At 35.7% G+C, this 22,824-nt stretch overlaps 2 protein-coding genes across 4 annotated transcripts in view; both read right to left on the bottom strand.

Moving 5' to 3' along the window:
• Positions 1–976: 976 nt before the first annotated feature.
• cav4b (caveolin 4b) lies at positions 977–6,331 on the bottom strand. Its single transcript, XM_056449388.1, has 4 exons — positions 6,108–6,331; positions 3,193–3,380; positions 2,912–3,099; positions 977–1,662 (listed from the first exon to the last, which is right to left on the bottom strand). The coding sequence occupies exons 2-4, from the start codon at positions 3,373–3,375 to the stop codon at positions 1,512–1,514; spliced, it is 522 nt and encodes a 173-aa protein (XP_056305363.1). The 5' UTR covers positions 3,376–3,380; positions 6,108–6,331; the 3' UTR covers positions 977–1,511.
• Positions 6,332–11,882: 5,551 nt separating this feature from the next.
• Positions 11,883–22,824, bottom strand: part of arhgap4b (Rho GTPase activating protein 4b) — a 65,157-nt gene continuing 54,215 nt past the window's right edge. For all 3 annotated transcript variants that reach the window (XM_056448781.1, XM_056448780.1, XM_056448779.1), the window contains exons 21-24: positions 18,547–18,645; positions 18,287–18,472; positions 14,958–15,036; positions 11,883–12,889 (exon numbers count right to left, since the gene is read on the bottom strand). In XM_056448781.1, the coding sequence (XP_056304756.1) occupies positions 12,674–12,889; positions 14,958–15,036; positions 18,287–18,472; positions 18,547–18,645 (580 nt within the window). In that variant the 3' untranslated portion in view covers positions 11,883–12,673. The remainder of the gene's footprint in view (positions 12,890–14,957; positions 15,037–18,286; positions 18,473–18,546; positions 18,646–22,824) is intronic.

The following is a 22,824-nucleotide window of genomic DNA, read 5'->3' on the forward strand; positions in this document are numbered from 1 at the left end:
AATCTAACAATGCATCAAAGCCAATGTTGTTACTAATCGTTCACATGTTCAAGACTTTGATAAAAGATTATTTAAAAATCCAGTCCACAATTACTTTATATTGAAAATACATCATTTTGTATGTGTTTTTTCACCAAATCAGTGTCATCATTTGTGAATTTGGCAATTAAAGAGTTAAAATCCTGTAATTTTCTAAACAATTTAGTAGTTTTGATCAGAACTGAAGTTGATTAATTTATGCAAAAAAAAAAATAGTAATGTGTGATGCATTTTAACAGTATTTTAATTCAGTGGATGTTTTCATGCCTAAAATAATAAAGGGGTAATAAATCTGAACAGTGCACAAGGGTTAATCGTATTGAATGAAAAGTTGATTTTCGTCTGCTTTTGGCTATAAAATGTTTTATGAATTACTTGAAAGTTTTTGAAAGTAATTCAAAGTAATTTAATTTAAAATAATTTTGCACTCAAAGTTATCTTACCCATATTGTAGTTCTTCAGAGATTCATCAAGTGATGCTATTCTGATGTTTGGGAAAAAAATGCTTTTAGTAAATACTGTTGAAAATTACCCTATAGAGAAACAAATTATTAACATTTTTAACCAAGATTTGCAAAAGACATCCACTAGTTTGTGTGGGCGACCATAAAATCTTGTCATGCATATTTAGAACACAACTTTTATTATATAATTATTATTCTTTCATATATTTTAATAAGTACAGGTCAAATCAAGTTTTATTTTTACCTTAATTTTAATGTGTTCACACTTTTGACATTTAATTTTCACAATATTTTAAACATTAAGTAAACACTGGCATTTAACATGCTTTCTGTGTATTTAAAAGTTGTATTTGTACACCCAATTTGACATTCTGCACCTACAATTTGCAACATTGTTAAGAATATCTGAAACAGAATTAAATCAATTAAATATTTTTTTATTAAAACAGTTGTGGTTTTTATGTTTAAATTGATTTTATTTCATTAATAAATATAAGACACATTTCATAGAACTGTACAAACATTTTTGTTTAAATCTTTTAATCAAACTTGGGTCCAAATTATTTGCAGTATAATCCCTCCCAGTGTTTATTGCAAATTTTGTAACTCGTAGATATAATAATAATGTGTGTTTTTTTTTAATAATCTGGATTCATATATAATAACTGAAAATTTCTCATATCAAACAGCCAAACAAAACAAACCGAATATTTGAAAGAAGAGGCTATTATTTTCTGCATGTCTGACATATTTTAAAACTCTTTTTAAAAAATTTGCAAAATTTCTCACATGCAAAAATGTGTACGAAAGATCATTGAACATGTAATAGATTATCAAATACAAATCTATATGCTGTAATAACATGTAATTCCCTTCTTTGAATGGTTTAAGCAGTTGTTTTGTAACTTCACAAGAGCAGAAAATCCATCCATGGTTGGATGGCTGATGTTTTGTTTGTTTTTAAGTGATGGACAGTTTTACAAGCTTCCTCATACTCCTCGTGTTTGTTCACTCTTTGGAGAAAAGCACATAAACTCCACTGCAACAGCGGGCCGCAGATGTGCAGAGCGGAGCGATGAAGATGTTTACTAAACTCATCCACAGTGACCTCACACAGGGCAGGCAGGAATGACACACCTGAATACATGGCATTACACACCTGCAACAGACACAATTACACATTTTACACACATTATTTATCTTAACTATAATAGATATCTATAAATAGATAGCTTTAAAAGCTAAAGTAAACCATAGTATTCATTAGAGTAATCCATAAAACAGACAAAGGTCAGGGCAGACGGTAAACAATCAATAATCCAAAAACAGTACAAAGGTGCAAAACAAACAAGGCGGGGGGGCCAATCCCACGGCATACATGTTTATCTATCTATCTGCCTATCTGTCTGTCTGTCTGTCTGTCTGTCTGTCTGTCTGTCTATCTATCTATCTATCTATCTATCTATCTGTCTGTCTGTCTGTCTGTCTGTCTGTCTGTCTGTCTGTCTGTCTGTCTATCTATCTATCTATCTATCAGTCTGTCTGCCTGTCTGTCTTTCCATCCATCCATCCATCTTTCTGTCTGTCTGTCTGTCTGTCTGCCTGCCTGCCTGCCTGCCTGCCTGTCTGTCTATCTATCTATCTGACTGTCTTTCTATCTATCTGTCTATCTTTCTTTCCGTCTGTCCATCTATCTCTGTCTGTCTGTCTGTCTGTCTGTCTGTCTGTCTGTCTGTCTGTCTGTCTGTCTGTCTATCTATCTATCTGTCTGTCTGTCTGTCTGTCTGTCTGTCTATCTATCTATCTATCTATCTATCTATCTATCTATCTATCTATCTATCTATTTGTCTGTCTGCCTGTCTGTCTGTCTATCTATCTATCAGTCTGTCTGTTTATGTTTCTGTCTGTCTATCTTTCTGTCTGGCTATCTGTCTGTCTGTCTGTCTGTCTGTCTGTCTATCTCGCACAGAATTATAAATCATACCTATAAACTATATATAACATCATTTTTATAATATTTATAACATCATATTTTGTATGACGAGGGTCTAAAGGAAGTAAAAGTTTAATGATTATTACTTCTGTGCAAATGTGTCCCCCACCCTCAATCATGGAGCAGTCCAGCAGTCAAATTAGGTAAAGATTTATTTTTAAACTGAAATAGTTTATGTATTATTTTAGTTGTGAATTCATTTTAAGAAAACAAATCATTAAAAATAGTTTTACAACATGTTTTACATGTTGATATTACTATTTTGCATTAAGACAAAATTAAGAAAAGGAGATTGAGTAGTATAAGAAAAAACAACAAAATAAACCGATAAGAATAAATTAAAGTACAAACTTTTAGGCCCCATGGCTCGAATTGCTTAGGGCCCCCAGATCACTTAATCCATCCCTGGTCTTACCAGATGTGCATGCAGGCCAGCAGGGCGAACAGGCAGCCGCAGAGACAGGAGAGCGGAACCGCACAGATCGCGCTCAAGCAGCGGTAACTCCAGAGCCTCGCAGACTCGAAGCCGATGCCGCTGTAAACCCATACCCGGTCATAGCTGCGCGTGGACGCGGGCTCAGCCAAAACATCGCTGAACTCTACCTGGTTTCACAGTGAACAGAGTTAGCACCACCATTTTAATGTTAGAAACAACTGTAATTGTAAATTATATGTCCAGAATGAGAAGTGAGTCACCTTCAAGTGTTTGTTGACACCGCACGGATCCCTAATATCCACTGATGTGCTGGAGGAAAACTGTGGAGGAGGAGGAGGAGACTGGTAGATCTTCTTCACAACATAATCTTCCTCTTTATCATCCTCCTCCTCCTCGTCATCGTCATTAATGTTACATTCCACCAAATACTCGTCTGACATCATATTGACTGCAAAGCAGATAAGCAAATTACTTAAGTAACAAAAATATATTTGCAGATTTGGAGTCCAAATCCACAGGCTGTCAAACTTCAAAGCTGCGATCTTACTTAGATGTAGAGGGATCATCAAAATAAATTGTAAATTAACAACCCATTTTATAACTATATATATATATATATATATATATATAGAGAGAGAGAGAGAGAGAGAGAGAGAGAGAGAGAGAGAGAGAGAGAGAGAGAGAGAGAGAGAGAGAGAGAAATTTAAGATAATACAGTGCAACCGGAATTTTTAATGTTACAGCCTTGTTCCTAAATTTAAATTCATTTATTTCCTCAAAATTCTACATGCAATACCCCAATAATGACAAGTGTTGCAAATTTATTAAAAATAAAAAACCTGAAAAATCACATGTACATAATTATTCACAGCCATGAAGCTCTAAATTGAGCTCTGGTACATTGTTTCCACTGATCATTCCAGAGATGTTTCAGCAGCTTACTTGGAGTTCACCTGTGGTAAATTCAGTTGATTGGACATGATTTGAAAAGGCATACACCTGCCTATATAAGGTCCCATGGTTGACAGTGCATGTCAAAGCACAAACCAAGCATAAAGACAAAGGAATTGCCTATAGACCTCAGAGACAGGATTGTCTTGAGGCACAAGGCTGGGCAAGGTTACAGAAAAATTTCTGCTGCTCTGAAAGTTCCATTGAGCACATGGCCTCCATCATCCTTAAGTGGAAGATCTTTGGAACCACCAGGACTCTTCCTAGAGCTGGCTGGCCATCTCAGCTAAGTGATTGGGGGAGAAGGGCCTTAGTCAGAGAGGTGATCAATAACCCGATGGTCACTCTGTCTGAGCTCCAGCATTCTTCTGTGGAGAGAGGAGAAACTTACAGACGGACAACCATCTGTGCACTATTCCACCAATCAGGCCTGTATGGTAGAGTGGCCAGACAGAAGCCACTCCTGCCTGGTATTTGCCAAAAGGCATCTAAAGGACTCTCAGACCATGAGAAACAAAATTCTCTGGTCTGATGTGAATAAAATTGAACTATTTGGAGTAAATGACAGGCATTACATTTGGAGAAAACCAGGCACTGCTCAGCACCAGGCTAATACTATCCCTACAGTGAAGCATGATGGTGGCAGCATCATGCTGTGGGGATGTTTTTCAGCAGCAGGAACTGGAAGACTAGTTCTAGTCTATAGACTAGTCTAGCCCTCAGGACAGAGGGAAAGATGAATGCAGCAATGTACAGAGACACCCTGAATGAAAACCTGCTTCATGTTCATTTTCCAGCAGGACAATGACCTAAAGCACACTGCCAAAATATCTATGGAGTGGTTTTACAACAACTCGGTAAATGTTCTGGAGTGGCCAGCCAGAGCTTAGACCTAAATCCTATTGAACATCTCTGGAGAGATCTGAAAATGGCTGAACACCGTTGCTTCCCATCCAACCTGATAGAGCTTGAGAGGTACTGCAAAGAGGAATGGGCAAAAATTTCCAAAGACAGGTGTGCCAAGCAGGTGGCATCATATTCTAAAAGACTTGAGGCTGTAATTGCTGCCGAAGGTGCATCAACAAAATATTGAACAAAGGCTGTGAATACTTATGTACATGTGATTTTTCAGGGATTTTTTTATTTATATAAATTTGCAACAATTTCAAAAACTATTTTTTCACATTGTCATTATGGGGTATTGTGTGTAGAATTTTGTAAATTAATTTAATCCATTTTGGAATAAGGCTGTAACATAAAAACACTGTACATGGACATAAAGCTACTGTACCAGTACAAACCCCACTGGAATGAATAGAATAAAATGTATATTTCTACCAAAACAACATAAATAATACAGATTTTTTTTTTACATTAATATTTATCGATTCAGCTCCGAATAAAATCTCAGAAAGGGGTAAATACAGCCCATTTTATAAAAATGTTTAGTACATATTAAATATATTATAATAATATAATATCAGCATACAGCTTAACTTTAGTTTGTTTATAACATTCTGTCTATAGATATAGGACTCTATAAGACATTTAAGCAGTTGTTCATGGTCTGGTAGTTACAGTAATAGGTTGGCAATATCGGATTCAACAGTCGAAATCTTTTACAGTCTATTGATTCATACATAGCGCCATCTTGTGTACGTTTTGAGTCATTTAAGTTATTAATTCCGGTGAAGAAGCTCAGACTTGCAACTAATTCAAGATGACAGCATTTTCTTTCCCCGACAGGTTAATAGCTATAATGATCCAGGTTATAAATAAATAAATAAATAAATTAAAATATACAATAATAATGATAATATTAACTATAAAAAAAAAAAACTTGCAGCCTCATTAAAAGTGTGCATATAGAGTCCTCCTGGTCTACAGTTTATTAAAAACTGATTAGACAATGTGAGAGAAAAAGGCACACCCTCTACTAAATTTAGTCATTATAGCCTACTGTACATCATACTGTAACACGTGCTTGTATGGCAGGAGTGATGAGAGGAACCCATCAGGGCTTACTGTGGAGATGCAGATGTCTAAATCTGACACTTCACAAATAAAAAAATTAACTTAACAGTGAACAGAATGAACAAAAAGGCAGTGCGTTTAGTTTGATGACTATTACTATTCATTAAATATTTATAATATATTTTAGATTATTACATTTAGTAATACTAATGACAAATATTTCTTCAGCAATTTAGTAATGAATACTTACCCTGTCCAACAGTCCCGGTACACAAAAATAAACTGTAATCCTGTGCAGGTCAACAAAGTAACTTCAGCAGCAATGTATGTCTATTCAGATCTATCTATCATCAAACTCCATAAACTGTCATGTCGTCCACATCTAACAATTGAATATGTGTTCTGTATTAAAGTATTACTGGACAGCAGAAAGCGCGAACAGGACGTCTTACAGTGTGTGACCTCACTCTGTGTCTGCACCCACAGAAGAATCAGTAGGCTGTGCACAGAGTTATTTTGGGGAGAGGAATGGAGAGGGAAACACTGATCGGGTTACCGGACAAAACGACCCTCTTCACACACAGCTAATATTTTCACAGAGCATCTTAAATTTAAGACAATTTGTTTTTAGATATTAGGAAACATAAGTTCAAAGACGCGTTGACCTTTGAGAGACGCTTAAAACTACTTTATGTCACTGATTTGCAGTGTTATGGATGACTAAAGTAAACGGACTAAAATACTTTTATTTAAGGAATAATAAACACAAAAATTGAACATATTTCCAAGCCATTCTTAGAGGATATGCTTGTTTTTCTTTCAGATAAGCAAAGGCATGAAATATATTAAATAATATCCTGTCATAGATAAGTGTCTTAGTGTTCAAAGCTTCAACAAGCACACCAATCTATCATAATAGTAATCCACACGACTCCAGGGATTAAATGAATGCATTCTGAAGCAAAGTGGTTGGTTTCTGTATGATATAACCTAAAATAAGTCTTCATAAACTATTTTTCACTGGTTTCCGGCAATGGAAAGAAAGTTGCAATGGAAGCTAAGGTGAGAAATTGATGCTTTTTTTATTATTTTTTTTATTTTGAGCTGTTTTAAAGATGTGTAGATGTGTATTAACATCCTTGTATTTTGTACTGTGCTAGTCTTAAAAAGGTAAATGTGTGTTCTTAAACAGAACTCATCAAAACTGAACGTAATTAATTTAAGTTTAAACTGAAGTATTAAAGCGGACATATTATGCCCCTTTTGACAAGATGTAAAATACGTCTCTGATGTCCGTAGAGTGTGTATGTGAAGTTTCAGCTCAAAATACCCCGCAAATAATCTTTTATATTTCTTCAATTAATCTTTAAAACTGCCTCTTTTAGGCTTTGATCCTAATTGTGCCATTTTGGTGACTGTCACTTTAAATTCAAATGAGATTGTGCACTCAGTCCTCTTTCCCCCCCCCCCCCACCAAAAAAAGGCAGAGCTACAAATGCCTGTGTGTAGAGTAGGGTCTGTCTGCAGACTGCAAGACGGGTGTAATCAGCCTGGTCTCACCAGAAAACGTAAGTATTTTATGTTTTGTCAGTTTAGTGGCTAATTTGTACGAATTCCTACGAGTTCAGTCGTACGAAATTGTACGATTTTAAAAAGGAGGCGTGGCACCTAACCCGACCCTTAAACCCAACCGTCATTGGGGGATGAGCAAATCGTACTAAAATGTACGAATTAGATTGTGCGAATTCATCCGAATTAGCCACTAAATCAAAAAGTTACGAATTGCCTTGAGATTGTGTTGGTGTAACATAAAGGGGCGTAACTTGTAGTAAGTTAGAGGTGTAACTTGAAGTTATGGACAACCATGTGTCAAAACTATGTTGTCGGCATGGTGGCGCTGTACATCAGTTATTAAAAGGGGTGGTCCACTACGATATCATATTTTCAACTTTAGTTGATGTGTAATGTAGCTGTGTGAATATAAACAACATTTCTGAATGTAAGACGCTCAAAGTTCAATGCAAAGGGAGACCTTGGTTTTTACGGAGTTAGCTTAGCAAAGCCTACAATGAACGAATTTTGAGAACTACAAAAAAATACTTCCGGGCCTTGTGAGACATACTTTTACCGCGCACACACACTGCGCAGCCAAGGGGCATGGCCAGAGAGGAAGGAGAAGAGCAGCTCCAAGCAGACGCTGTGAACTCTGAGCCACGAATTGTAAGTGTTTTTATTTGTTAAAATTGATCATGACATGTACAGTGTCTAGCCTTAATGGTATGTTGTAGCAAAGATGTAAACAACGGGAAATGATGTTCGCCACCAATAACGATTTAGCTACAAATTCATATTTATCAGTCAAACTGCTGTAAACACACACACACACACGCACACACACACACACACTTAACCAGCGCGCGCGTGTCCTATGTGTGTGCGACTGCAGTGTTTCTCTAGGCAGCTTTTCCATGTGTTTTCCATCTCAGATAATGAACTCGCAAAAGATGTGTGAATGATTCATATCACTTAAACATGCATAATTTGAATATATGTGAAAGACGTCGTGTAACGCGTTGAGTTAAAAAAAATACAGGAGAGCTCGCCTAACTCATGTAGCAGCAGAAAAATAAATCAAGGCTCACACAGGTCGCATCCCACATCTTGTGCTTTATTCTTCTGTCAACAGTGTCACTGTATATTACAGAAAATAACTTAATACGGGCATCAGAGAAAAAGAAAAAGAAACAACGGCCCCGCGCACATGCGCTTCTCGTGTTACACGCGTCTACAAATTCATAGTACACACACGCACACACATAAACACACACACACTCTCTTAAAGGAGCCGCACCCCATTTTCACTCATTACAGACACTTGTCAGATGTTATTTTAGAGAGTGAGCATGAGGTTGACTGGCTGTTTACACAAAACGCGGGTGCTTGTAGGGGCGTGACGTGGAGCCGATCCGCGAATCACAGCACATTATGACACATGACCAATCAGAGTCACTTGAGGGCGGGCCTTTTAGAGGAACTAGGAAATATATCAGTCGTTTTCATGTTATCTGAGTAGCTGTATATAATCAAAGTGAGATTTATGAAAAAATAACGCGATTTCCTTTAAGTGAAACATGAGCTCACATTGCTTTGCATCTTATTAACACAACCAAGCCTTAAAATTACATTCTGGACCACCCCTTTAACGTCTACACCTACTCCACACCTAAACCCCACTATCGTAGCTATTAATGTCTACACCTTCCCCAACCATCACAGTTATTAACGTACAGCCACAAGTTGCGGAGGTTTTCATATTTGACTCGCTCACCATTGTACTGTTATTTGCAACCACAGGGGGCAACGCTGAGTAGGCTAACTGTCATGACAAAACAGATGAAGAAGTCAGCGAGTGGAGTTGCATGGCCGGAAGTTAACAAGAATTATTTATATTATTTATTAAATTTCCCAGTTATTGTATTTTATGAACGTCTACCCCCACTCTAACCCTAAACCCAACCGTCACAGCAATGAAAAACAGTAGTTGTACTGAGTATTATTTATGTTATCTATTAAATTACCCAATACATTGTATTTTTTAATGCCTACCCCCACCCCAATCCTAAACCTATCAGTCACAGTACTGTAAAAATATTAATTGTTGTTATACAGTGTCATAAAAAATGCAATTGTAATTGATGTGCATATCGCACTTCCGGCCGGCCGCGTATCCGATCTAGACTTTACCAAGTTGCATGGTGGCATTGCTAAATGAATGAATATAATAATATTTCAGATGAATAGGCTAAATTTGGAGAAAACTCATAAACACATTTGGTGAGAATGTTCTCTGTTAAGTATTTTCACCATCTTGCCAACAACATCTCATGGCAGGGTTCAATGGGATCTCGATATGCTAAGTGTGTCAGCATAGTGGCAGATTCAAAAACAATACTAACATCCTATGCTAATGAGGGACAGATTGTCACTAATGGGTGGGACTTCCCCCTTTGATGACATGTACAAAAGGAGAATGTCAATCAAAGTGTTTCTGCAGACTGTTTTTCATCAAGTGTGATTATAAAAAAGAAAATGAATAGATTTTAACCATTAGAAGCTGGTTATATTCACAGACTGTTACCTCACAACTGTGTTTAAACCGCTTATAAAAGTGATTTTTGCATAATAGGCCCCCTTTAAAACCACTATATCAGAGTTAAAGCTAAATATAAACATAAAAACCAATACAAAATTACAAAAGCACAAAACAATTAGCTGAAAAATCGCTTTCAATGCAAAAACAAAAACTAAAAGCAAAAATGATCAAATTCAGTATATTATTATAATTTTTTTAAGGGTTTTCACCTTTAATGACAGCACAGTGGAGATTTATAGACAGGAAAGTATGGAAAGCAGAGAAGGATCGGCAAAGGACCCCGAGCCCGGAATCGAACTCGAGTCACCACAAGCACCTGGGTGTGATATGTCGACGCACTAACCACTAGGCTATTGGCGTCAACAATTCAGCATATTATTAAAAATAAATACGGACCAATGAATCAGTAGCTGATATTTAGCCATTCATTTCGAACCACTGACATATCGACTAGCATATTTAACCAAACCAATAATATAAATACTACTACAAATTATTATTATTAGAAATAATTAGATGATTCTACAATTAACTAGCTAGCATACAGTGATGCATATGTATTTTTTAACTTTGCTAATTTTCAAAACAGCCATCTATTTTATTGACAAACATTCAAAAAAGTGAGAAAGAGACAAATATCTGATATTCCTAACGCTGATATTATGAAACAAAACATCAAACCAACAAGAATTTAAATCATTACCCATGATGAAATATTCAGCAGAGAGACAGTATTTCAGAATATAATTTATTTGGATAATATTGCAATCCACACATCAATGACATGATCTACCAGAGACACACACTGCTAAGAAATCTGAATGGGGGACGGGTGGAGGTCGAGGGACACCAGTGAACGGGGCGTTTATGTGCAGCGAAGAGGAAGTGAGAGCTATTGTACTTCCTGCGACTCTATGTGCAGATTCACAGTTTGATCGTTTCTGCCGTCAGTTCTCTGGCTTCTGTGTTGGACAGTTCCTGAGCTGCTCCGAGTGGCACTTGTCTTCACAGTTGTCTTTACAGTTTTTGTATGTGACAGTAGAGAATATGGAGCCAGAGGGGTAAAAGTGGCCACTGAGCTGTGCTTATTTTGGCCGCTCCACCTGTTCCCACGCGAGACCAACCATCCGCATCAGTGTTTGCATGCATGTGTGCTGGTTCCTTTCAGACTGAATGCTTTTAAAAAGAACAATCCAATGTAAAGCAAAGAGTTGGAAAATAATCCAATTATAAAGTAAAAAAAACAACATTAAATTGCAAATTATACCAAAAATGTCATCCAAAAAAGAAAAACTAGAGCATTTTATTATTTATTGTGTTGTACCTTGAACTACATTAGCTAAGCAACATATCTAAAACTAAGAAAAGGAGCATTTAAAGGTTAGTTCAGCAAAAAAAAAAAACGTAAATTCTGTCATCAATTTCTCATCCTCATGTTAATCCAAATGGTTCATCTTCAAAACACAAATGCAGATATCTGATCTGAGAGATTTCTGTCTTTTTATTAGAAGTCCGTTCATTCAAAATGCCTCAAAATGTTTGTAAATAGATTGAAAAATAGAACAAATCTTGAATCAAATCTTCAGAAAGAAACCAAATGCTGCACATATTAACATTGATCAGTGAACATAAACAGAACATGCAAGGTCAGACCTCACTGGTCCTTGAGGAAGCTGAAATGCCATGTGAACAAACCTCATTGGTTGTTACGGAAAATTAAAGAGGTTTGACACACAATACTGAACGTCATTGACTGTTGTGGATAATTAAAATGAGGGTGACAAGAACAAACTTCATTGGATCTTGCAGAAGTTCAAAAGTGCTGTGTGACGCAATCATTGGCTATCACGTTTCAAGCAAGCACGCTCAATGACCTCTGAATTCTGTATACATTGTTCACCGATCAATGTTTATGTATAATAAACACCTTAAATGAGTCTGTTCTTCTCATAAAATGGTTGTGTGTCTTCAGAAGCCTAGGCATGCTATTAAATGCCTGATTTATATGGGTTTATTTTTGGATTTCTTTGGGTGAACAAGTTTTCAATAGAGAGTCAGAAATCTCTGAGATCTAACTGGTAAAACCTTCATTTGTTTTCTGAGGATGAATGAGGTAGGTGAGCACACGAGGACAGAATTATGTGGTGAACTAACCCTTTAAAACTACAAACGAAGTAGAAGTCAGAGTGAGTGTGATGTTGGCCTTCATGAATCTCTTGCTACATTCAGGGTGACACGTCTAGATCTAAAACAATAATGTGGACTCTGTCTGTCATGGACATCATTCCCACAATTCACTTGTCGATCAGAATCATCTGAGCTTTTGTGGGACTCGACACTTTGTCTTCCAGTACATCATCGGCAGATATAAAAACAGGGTCTACACACTACAGTCAAAAAACGACAGACACGTTGGACATCACTGTGATGGGAAGAATCTCGACTTGAGGATCTGATTAACTGTCAAAGCTAAAACACAAACACAACCGATAATAGGGTCAACGACTTGGTCTCACGTGAAACAAAACCGAAATCAGTCACTGTCAACAGAAATCCATCAGTTAATAAGGCGCAAAAAGAGACAAATATATTGTATGTCTGGAAAAATAGATTCATATCTGTGATGAGTGTGCCGTTCCCACAACACTCAGATTGACGCTTCTTCAGTCCTGTTGGTCCTGGGGTTTGAAGAGGCCTCTGCTGCGCAGGCCGAAGCCCCCCTTCTTCACTGAAGGTCGAGCAGCAGCAGAGGAGACTGATGGGATGGATGGGACAGAAGCAGGAGGAGAGGACGGAGAAGCGCTCGAACCCAACGCCTCTTGAGGAGGCTGACGAGACAACAGCTCCTTAAACACAGAGTTCATCTGACGACTAACCTCCTGTCAGAAAGAGAGAGAGAGATTGAAAATTCTGCTGTTTATTACACACCGTTGTGCCAGTCGATGCCCTGAGAAAGCATGTTCTGAACACAAACTAGGATATTTTAGATGAAATCAGAGAGCTCTCTGATCCCCCACATACAGCAAGTGTCCAGAGATGTTCAAAGACCAGACAAGGAACTTCAGTGGTTCAACTTTAATCATATGAAGCTCCAAGAACACGTTTGTGCACCAAAAAAAAACCTGTAAATATGGCTCTGTTCGCTTAGGTCTTCTCTCCTGTGTCAGATCATGGTGGCTACACAGACTGTCATGCAAATGTTGTATTGCTTGTAATAAACGTTGATGGTGTGGGTTTTCTAATAGATGTCCGCTCCAGGATGGAGTAACACGTATGGATTTCTTATGTCATTATGACTGTTAATAAAGTTTAGTGTTTAAGGGCCTAGATTGTATGATGACCTTATGCCCCATTCACACGGGGCTTCAGCGTCAACACTAGACAGAAGACGTGTCTGAAGTTGGGGCTGACGCAATCGTCATAGCAGCGTCAGCCAATGAAATTAGTCAGCAATAGGCTACTGTCTGAGCTGGTGTATTTGCATACAGTGATCTGATTGGCTGATGCTTCCGTCAGCGCTTAAAAAGTTGAGCAGGTCCCAACTTCTGCAGCGAGCAACGCCACTGAAGGATCCACAACGCAGTTCGGCAACGCCTGACATCACCCATTGAAAGTGAATGATAAGCATTGAAGCTGACACCCTGTGTGAATGGGGCGTTAGTGTCATCCCTCTTCAGAGTAAATCTGGAAAAATTGCTAATTCTGTGTGCCAAAGATTTGTTTCCTCTACCAAGCCAGGTTACAGGCTACGGAGACCTCTTGAACTGTTTCCAGAGTTATTTGCCATTTTATGTGTTAAATCTTGAATTCCTTTGTAGGTAAGCTGCCAGTTTTGAATGTTGATTGTACCAGTTTGACAAGACGGCTGAGAGAACACGACACAGCCTTGAGTAAGAAACAGATTGTACTTTGTGTGCGTGTTCTATTCGTTTGTGGATCTGTATTACAGGTCTGGGGTCAGCTCTGAATACCCTAGGTGCTGTCTGACTTTTGTATGTGACGTCTAAGTAATCACTGGAAGATACCGCTCAGAATTACTTACTCACTCACTCACTCACTCACTCACTCACTCACTCACTCACTCAAATTTTCTGAGTCTGTCTGTGTTTTTAACCAATCAGGTTAAACACCTATACTGTATGACACAGTTATTGACGTTATGTGAGAGTATAATTGTTGTTGTTTTGAAATTGTGAGCAGAGCGGTCTACGAACTCTACAAGAGTGTTGAAGCTGGCTTCTGCTGATGAAACTGCAAACTATCTTCAGCAAGCTTTCTTTTTAATTGAAACTCTAACTCCAGCTCTTCTTCATCTGACAGACTGGTCATTTTTGGGTTCAAACTGTTGGTCACCCCTACAAAGCACACCCTGATCGGACGTGAAAGTTATTTTTAAAGTTTTTTTTTGGTACACAAACATGCTCTTAGAGCTTCGTATGATTACAGTTGAAGCACTTGGAAGTCCCAAAGAATATTTTGACAATGTTATTGGTTCCTTTTCTGGACTTTAAATGTCTCAGCACCCTTGCTGTCTATGGATGGACAGAGATCTCTCAGATTTCATCTAAAATATCTTGATTTTTGTTCGGAAGATGAACAAAAACCTTTTCTTAACATCAAATGCTACTTAAGATGAGTCTTACATTTCATTGAAACATTAATTTAGCAGCTGGAAATGTATTTTATATGATTAAGCTATCATGTGACAACTTAAAACATTAATAAAGACGTTTAATATAGAAGTTAATATAGATTATTATATTATTACATTTAATATAGAAGTTATAAAACTGCTTTTATGGTTACTTATTCATCATTTGTCAAGCCTCAAGCTCATTTAATGCTTTTTATTTCACATTAGTTCTTCAAGAGTCATTATCAGTAAACAGAATTTTAATCTCAGAGCAGCATGTTTCTTCAAATGAAACATTAAAATGATGATCAGACCTTGTCGATATGTACTGTCTGTCTGTCTGGTGCTCCTGCTGGCCTCAGAGTGTCTAAAGTGTGTCTGCGCTCTTGATGACTGAAGAAAAAGAACAAGAAAATAGTTAATCACTGAAATAAAAATGGTCACATTTTACAATAAGGTTGAAGTATTTACTAACATCAACTAATTATGAACAATACTTGTACAGCATTTACTAATCAGAGTTCAACATTTTACTAATGCATTATTAAAATCCAAATTCATGCTTGTTAACATTAGTTAATGCACTGTGAGTTAACATTAACAATCGTATTTTCAATAACTAACATAGATACATTGTAATAAATGAGTTGTTCAGTGTTTGTTCATGTGAGTAAATGCCTTAACTAACATTAACTAATGCAACCTTATTGTAAAATGTTACCATAAAACATACTCAGTTATTTACAACAACATACACTTTTGCTGATGTCAGTAATATTCAATAAGTTTCCCAATTAAACAGATTTTTATACAGTAAGTACCATTTTTGATTGATTCAAAAAGTCTGCATGCATTTGATTAATTTATCAAGCATGTTATTAATATTTACAAACTGCTGTCATTCTAAAAAGAAGAAAGCTCTATTCTGTATCAATATTCCAGTCTTCAGTCTCACATGATTCTTCAGATATCATTCTAATACGCTAATGTCACCACCACATGATACATCTTCCAGCATAGTTTTTTAAAGGCACAACATGTATGATCTTTTTCAATAAAAATATTTAAAAACCACTAGAACAGTTATGTATTTTGCTATTATCCTAAAAGTTCAGAAGTTCAAAACAAAACCAAGTACGCCATTTGAACTAGTGACAAGGACTATGTCCTGTTTTGCCATGCTATGACATCACACACTCTCAAAATTCCAGTTTGGAAATTCGCTGGATCTCAGCCTTACTCTGCTTCATACAACCATGATAAGTCTTGAATATTTTAGCTCATTCATACACATGATTTCAGACTTCTGTACACTAAAAAAAAATATTCATTGGATTCACTACATTTTTTTAAAGGTAAGTGGTTGCAAACAATTTATACAGGCTGAATTTAAACAAACAAATTAAGTTAAGCATGATTTTAATTAATTAGTTTTGACTAAACTAATTTTTGACTAAATTTAATTAGTTTGTTGTTTTGAGTTAATCCAACGAATCATTTTTTTAGTGTAGGACGTAAAGAAGATGACAACACCCATGATTCCACACTCAGTCAAGCCGTCAAACTACTCATTTGTTTGTTGTTAATGCATGCCTTCTAGTGGTGAAAATTACACATTGTGCCTTTAAGACATCAAAAACTATGCATCAGGTAACAAGTATATTATACTGAGTTTTAAAAATGATTTATGTCATCCAAAACACTTTCATTATCTGCTACCATTGAAACAAGTCCTCCTGTTCTCCTATTAAGGCCAGACGTAAGCCAGATAGCCAGAAAGATGTGAATTTAATTTGTGTATTTTGTGTATTTTTTATGAGAGAAAACATACAAGAAAACCACGTATGAAAAACAAAACCTATTAAAAAAATTTATTAAGATGTAAAAAAATGTACATTTAAGGTGCTAAAAGTGCCATCCTCAGTTTCATATGTATATAGTTTAAGGGGACAAACAAAAAAAAAACAAGTGTAGAATGGGTGCCACATAATGTGTTAAACAGAAATAAAGTAACATTAAGCGTACGATTGAACTATAATTGAAAAGCAACAAATCAGTATTATCTGATTTTGTTTTACTGGTATACAAAACAATTATGAGTGTATTGTTTTGATTGTTCTTATGTCCTTGAATCATTAATGTAATTCCTGTATTTATTTATTTATGGAATTTTTGTATTTGATATTTTCTTTCATTTCTACAATTTCTGAATTCCTATGTTTGGTTGTTTGGTCTATGTGGAAAACCCTATGAACCATTCATCTGTATGCAGTGTTGGGCAGTAGTGTCGCTACAAGTAGTGACGCTACTAGCTTAACTAAATTTCTCAGTAGCGTGATGGTCTTTACTTTCTAAATCAAATAGCTTTTCTGTAGCGCAGTAGTGTCCACACAAGCTACATTTACCAAATCGCGGATCATTAAGTGACACCACCACCATTCACGGTGCTGTGAAGCCAGTGTCTAGCCGATGAAAGTAAGTCCATATGATAGCATGAATGATGATTTCTTCTTCTTCATGTTTTACAGTGGTCGAAAACAAACTTTTTAGTGAGTTACTGTCACCTCTCGCTCTGGTCCGTGACGTCGCCAGTCAATCATTGGGCTGACACAAGAAACTTGATTGATGGAAAGATGACTGTAGAGGAATTATTTCTGAAGCAGGACCATACCTCGAAGTACATGTCTGAAAGTTAATTCTGATGTTGTGCTCTTTTTAGACTTGTTTTTGAATTTATTCACTGTTTGTTCTGCAAATGTGCCCAAGTGCACTTACATGAAAAAATAATAGATAAATTTAATGTAAATATTGTATTTAAATTTTTTTGGGGGGGGTTTTAAACAATACTATAGAGAAGTAATACAAATACTTAGTTATATATAACCCATAACCCTATATTGTCTTTTATTTATATATATATATACATATATATATATATATATATATATTTTTTTTTTTTTTTTTACTGTAGTAAAATAGTAAAAGCTAAAGCATACTATGCTAATTACTTTTAGTTCACGATAGTTATACAAGTTCACGATAGTTTAGTTCACGATAGTTAATAATACTATATTATGTAGTAGAATTCATAATTCATTAACAGATTTGTAAATCATACATACATACATATATACATATATATATATATATATATATATATATATATATATACACATATATACATATGTATATATACACACACATACACACATACTGTAATATAATATACTTTCCTTTATATTTCCCTTTACTAGACATTACTATAGTATTTTAAATGTGCAATTTTTTGTTTTTGCTGTCTAGTAAAAATTGTATATTAATTGCAGTAAATAACTGAAATAACTGAACCTAACAATTATGCTGCATATGCTCCATTGACAATTTTATTGATCACTAAGAAATAACTGACTTGGATTGAAGTTGTGTAGATGTAGCTAAGCTACTTTTTCCATGTAGCTTTTAGCATAGCTTGCTACATTTCTTAGGGGGTAGCTTTTAGTGTAGTTAAGCTACATTTTAAGTAGAGTAACTAACAGCTTAGCTCACTACATTTTACAAGTAGTTTGCTCAACACTGGCTGTATGTAAATTTGGAAACTGCAATAAAAAACTAAACGATAAAAAAAGTCCTCCTGTTGTCATACCCTGAGAATTGGCGTGCAACTGCACTGGTCTGAGGAGGAAGGATGAGCCGCCCCTCAGGCACCTGCAGGGTGAGCTTTCGTACAGGGCTCATATTCCCACTGTTGCCTCCACCAATGCTGCCGCTGCTTCCACTGCCGGTCCTCTGCCGGCCAGGCAAAGATGCGCTGTCGCTGTTCACTCGCATACTGGGGGAACCACAGCAAAACATGTGAGATAAAGCCTGCAATAGACATTCATGATGCATTATAACCAGCAGTACCGAGTGCTGTGTTCAGAGTGTTGCTGCTGCTCCTCTGCAAGGTTTCCTGTGCTTCCCCCTCTACTGTCCTCCTTCTTCCCCCGGTCCTTACGCTCCATCCTGTGGATGACCAGACTTTGATATGAGGCTACAGGTAAGGTTGTTGACACTAGTATATTATTTAAGAAATTAAGCAATGTTTCCGGGATGAAACCAAACATTGGCACAAGCAACAAATAACTTTCACTCGACTGATTGATTGATGTGTGCATTTATGTATTTTTGTATGTAGAAAAACACTACATTGTTTTTGTCCAAGCCAATGTATGATGACATATTTACCTGCATAACTGAATTTGGATGTTTTCACAATGAAAAAATAAAGAAATTAAGCAATGTGTTTATTTAAGGCCCTGATATATGTAAAGTTAAAGAAAAACTTGATGTAACAGAGCCAAGAAATGTTTTATAGTAATTGCTATTATGTTTTTTCATCTGGAGAAAGTCTTATTTCTTTTAGTTTGGCTGGAAAAAACCATTAAAAATATTGAATATAAAATATTGAATAGATTTAAAATATATTTAAAAAACTTCTAACGTCAATATTATTAGCCAACTTAGGTTTTTTTGTCAATTGTCTACAGAACAAAATCACTGTTGTTCAATGACTTGCCTGATTAATTTGAACTTGCCTAGTTAACCTGAAGTTAAAATGTCAGCCTTAACACTGTACTTTGAGCTGATAATTAGTATCTTGCAAAATAATTACTCAAATATCATGTCATCATCTGTCATCACGGCAAAGTCAAAAGAAAGTAGTTATAAATAAATAAGTTATTGAAACTAGCAGGTTTTAATTGTGTTGAAAAATCTTTTCTCTGTTAAACAGCACTTGGGAAATTTTTGAAAAAGAATTCATTTCATAGGAGGACTAATAATTTGTACTAAATTAATTTGTAATAAAAGTCTACTTCAAGCGATAACATCATTTTGAAGAAAATAAGGCAATAAACAAAGGTTGTTTAGAGTTAATTTTAAACAGCTGGCCATTCATTTCCAGACACTTTAGCTGTTTCTCAATATGCGTTCTTCAGCGATCTTGGGTCCTCGTGTAACGTCATCATCAACTGCCAAAGTTCAGTTCCAAAACTCAAGACCGCAAGAATGAGGACGCATAAAACTTCTCAGATAGGTTCACTTGAGAAGTCCCAGAAGTCATTGCGGCTGAATAAAGGAGGTGGGAAGCGCAGCATTTTATTACGATTTATTATTAAAGTTCAGAGATATCACTTATTTACCTCAGGGCTTTCCCTAAATGAAACGGTGAATATAAACATTAAATTTTAATAAAGAAATGAACACATTAAGAGTGTTTATTTGCTGAAATTCGTATTAAAATCTGTTTTATTAGTATTGTGCAACGTATATTTGTAAAGTCTTTATGCATAGTATATATTGTGAAAGGGGGAAAAACAATAAATTGTATGAATGCAGTAATGTTTAAATAATTTTCCATTAAAAATGTGTGAAAGTCATGTGACCATCAGAAAGAACACAGCATCTCATTTCTCAGAGGACGCGTTCTCTGTTCTCGTGGTCTCCTGAGTTCGTTCTTCCGAGGTCTCCACAAGAACACAAGTCCATTCTTAACGTTCTTGGAATTGAGAACCAGCCTTTCAAACTACCATTTGAACTATAATGATTATGCAACAGGTGGGTGTGGCTCTGAAGCCCCACCTTCATAAAATTAAAAATCTTCTTAAATGCTAATTTTTTCAGTTGACATCCAGAAATTAAACAGGAATTGAAACAATTACAGTATGATTAAAGTGCAGTTTCAACTGAAAGCACAGTCACGACACTGTTTTTTTTTTGTTTGTTTAAGACTTTATATCTGTTTGCTTAAAATGCTATTTAAATAAATGTGACTCATTTGCAGTGCCGAAAGTACAAAGATTGTGCAAATGCTGTCATCAGATGCTTTCCCAACTTCTGTTTTCTCACCTCTGTCATTTTAGCTGTTAATTTACTTTCTATTGACCAGAAAAAAAGTACAATAGTACAAATTTTCTCATCTAAATGACAAGAGCGCTGGTATGTTCAAACATCTTTTTTTCCACCCCTTATTGAAGAACAGCTTACATGCTTGTGTAAACCGGTTTCAGTCATTTGTCTATAGCATTCAATGGCTTCCATAGAGTTTAGTCAGCATAGACTCCGTATTTGCTTTGATGCGAATAAAAAGTAGGTGTGAGAGATGGATTTACAGTCTCTTCAATGAGTCTCATTCATAAAACTCAAGCAGAACAAATTTCGTTAATCCGTTCTTACATAAATGCTGCAGTGGAGAGAATGTGACGATTTAAGCAAGAGAATTGTGTAAAAAAATGTGTGATTCTTCCATTTCATGAATGAAGCCCATTACGTTTGCATACCTAGTGGCTGATTGTTCTCTTGACAAAACATTCGATGTGAACTTGGACCGTATTTTCAGCATGACATTGAATGGATTGTACTTCTGTCCTTCAAAACCTTGTTTCTGTTTTGTCTTCAATTAAATAAAGCATCTACTTCAAGTCTATTAGTGACACAACAAACTGATTTCTAACCATTCGGTCATATTGGCGACATGGTGATATACAATTAGTGCAATTTAGTGCTCAAATAGTTAGTAACATCTGTTCTGATTAGGAAATTATATTCAACAGCTATGTTGTGTGTACTGACAAGACTGAAAATACAAACAATAATAGCTTATTTTATACAATGTTTGAGTGTGTTTGTGTATTTCATGTTTGTTTGAGACTGCAAAGTTATCAGATTTTCAAAGTTATCAGTTATATGTTAAAATCTAAAGCTACTGAAAACAATTCAGAGTACAATTCAGAGTAGAAGTGTGCAATAACCGACACTGAGCATATGTGTGAGCACATATTGCTCATAAAGTGCAAGCTTTTACTATTTAATGTAGCCTAGAAAATGCTGAAAATTCAGGATGTGGGACAAACACATCAAATTTATTTATATATGTGTAGTACGCTTAAGCAATACCACATGACATGAGCAAGAGTGCATAAAGCAGTTCCATAAACAAAGTATATTTTGCTAGTCATACTTTAGGTGCAATACTGTTTGCAATACATAGCAGGTCTGTTTGTTATGTTTTGCCTATTTTTGAAAATAGTTCATAGAAGAAGTATAACATATCTCTGAGCAAGACAGCCATGTTTCATTGCTGAATGAATCTGCTTTTTATTTAATCTGGTAAGTCAGTGATTTAATGAAGACAACTACTGAATTCAGAACTACTCTTACTAATTTTACAGTATTTTTCTATGGCAGAAAGAACAAGTGATGAATGTGTCCTGAATGTGTAAAAGCCAAATAAATAAAGGTCATGGGGTAATTTGCTAAAACAATGCTACACAAAATTTAAATTTTTTTACAATTTCTTAATAATTTAATTTTAAAAAAAAGTAGCTTAACCAAATATATGTGTGTGTGTGTGTGTGTGTGTGTGAAGCACATTTGTGTGTGTGTGAAGCACATTTGGCAATAAAACTGATTCTGATTCTGACATAACCATCACAAAAATAAGCTCAGCAAAATATTCAAATTTTCATCTGCTACAAAATAGCAAAAATAAATATATTAGTGGTGTAACGGATCACAAATCTCACGGTTCGGATCACATTATGGTTTTTTTAGTCATGGATTGGATCATTTTTCGGATCAGCCAAAAAGAGGATGAGGCTATTTTAATTTGCCTTCCATTTATTACAAAACAGTACCGCTAGAAACTTTTGGTTTTAACAAACAGAACTTAGAACCTGTAAATTTATTTAAAAATAAAATGAAGAAATAATCAGCTGAATAAAAATAAATGGAAAAATTTTCAGTCCTGTGAAAAATTCACTGTTACTAATACTGTTGCTGATGACGCTAAACGTAGAAATCTAACACCATAATTTGCACAACCCATAATTATTTTTATTCCCATTTTCAATAAATGATTCAGTTATTCTCTCATAAAACTTCATGTTTCATTGCTAGATGTATCATTTTGAAGAATTATTCAGTGGCATATTTGTGATGGCTAATTGTCACCACCTATTGGTTAAATAATGTAATTGCTGCCTACAACTTTCAATCTTGAGCTTCAGGTAAATGCATATGACGGTGATTTTAATCTTTACCATAAGCATCAGTGGTTTTATCCAAACTATAAACTGTTATTCCAGTACATCTGTGTTATTTGACTGTTTGTAACATAACTAACTCAAAAGACTAAAGACTCAA

Source organism: Danio aesculapii, chromosome 23 (genome assembly GCF_903798145.1).
Source record: "Danio aesculapii chromosome 23, fDanAes4.1, whole genome shotgun sequence".
NCBI lineage: Eukaryota > Metazoa > Chordata > Actinopteri > Cypriniformes > Danionidae > Danio > Danio aesculapii.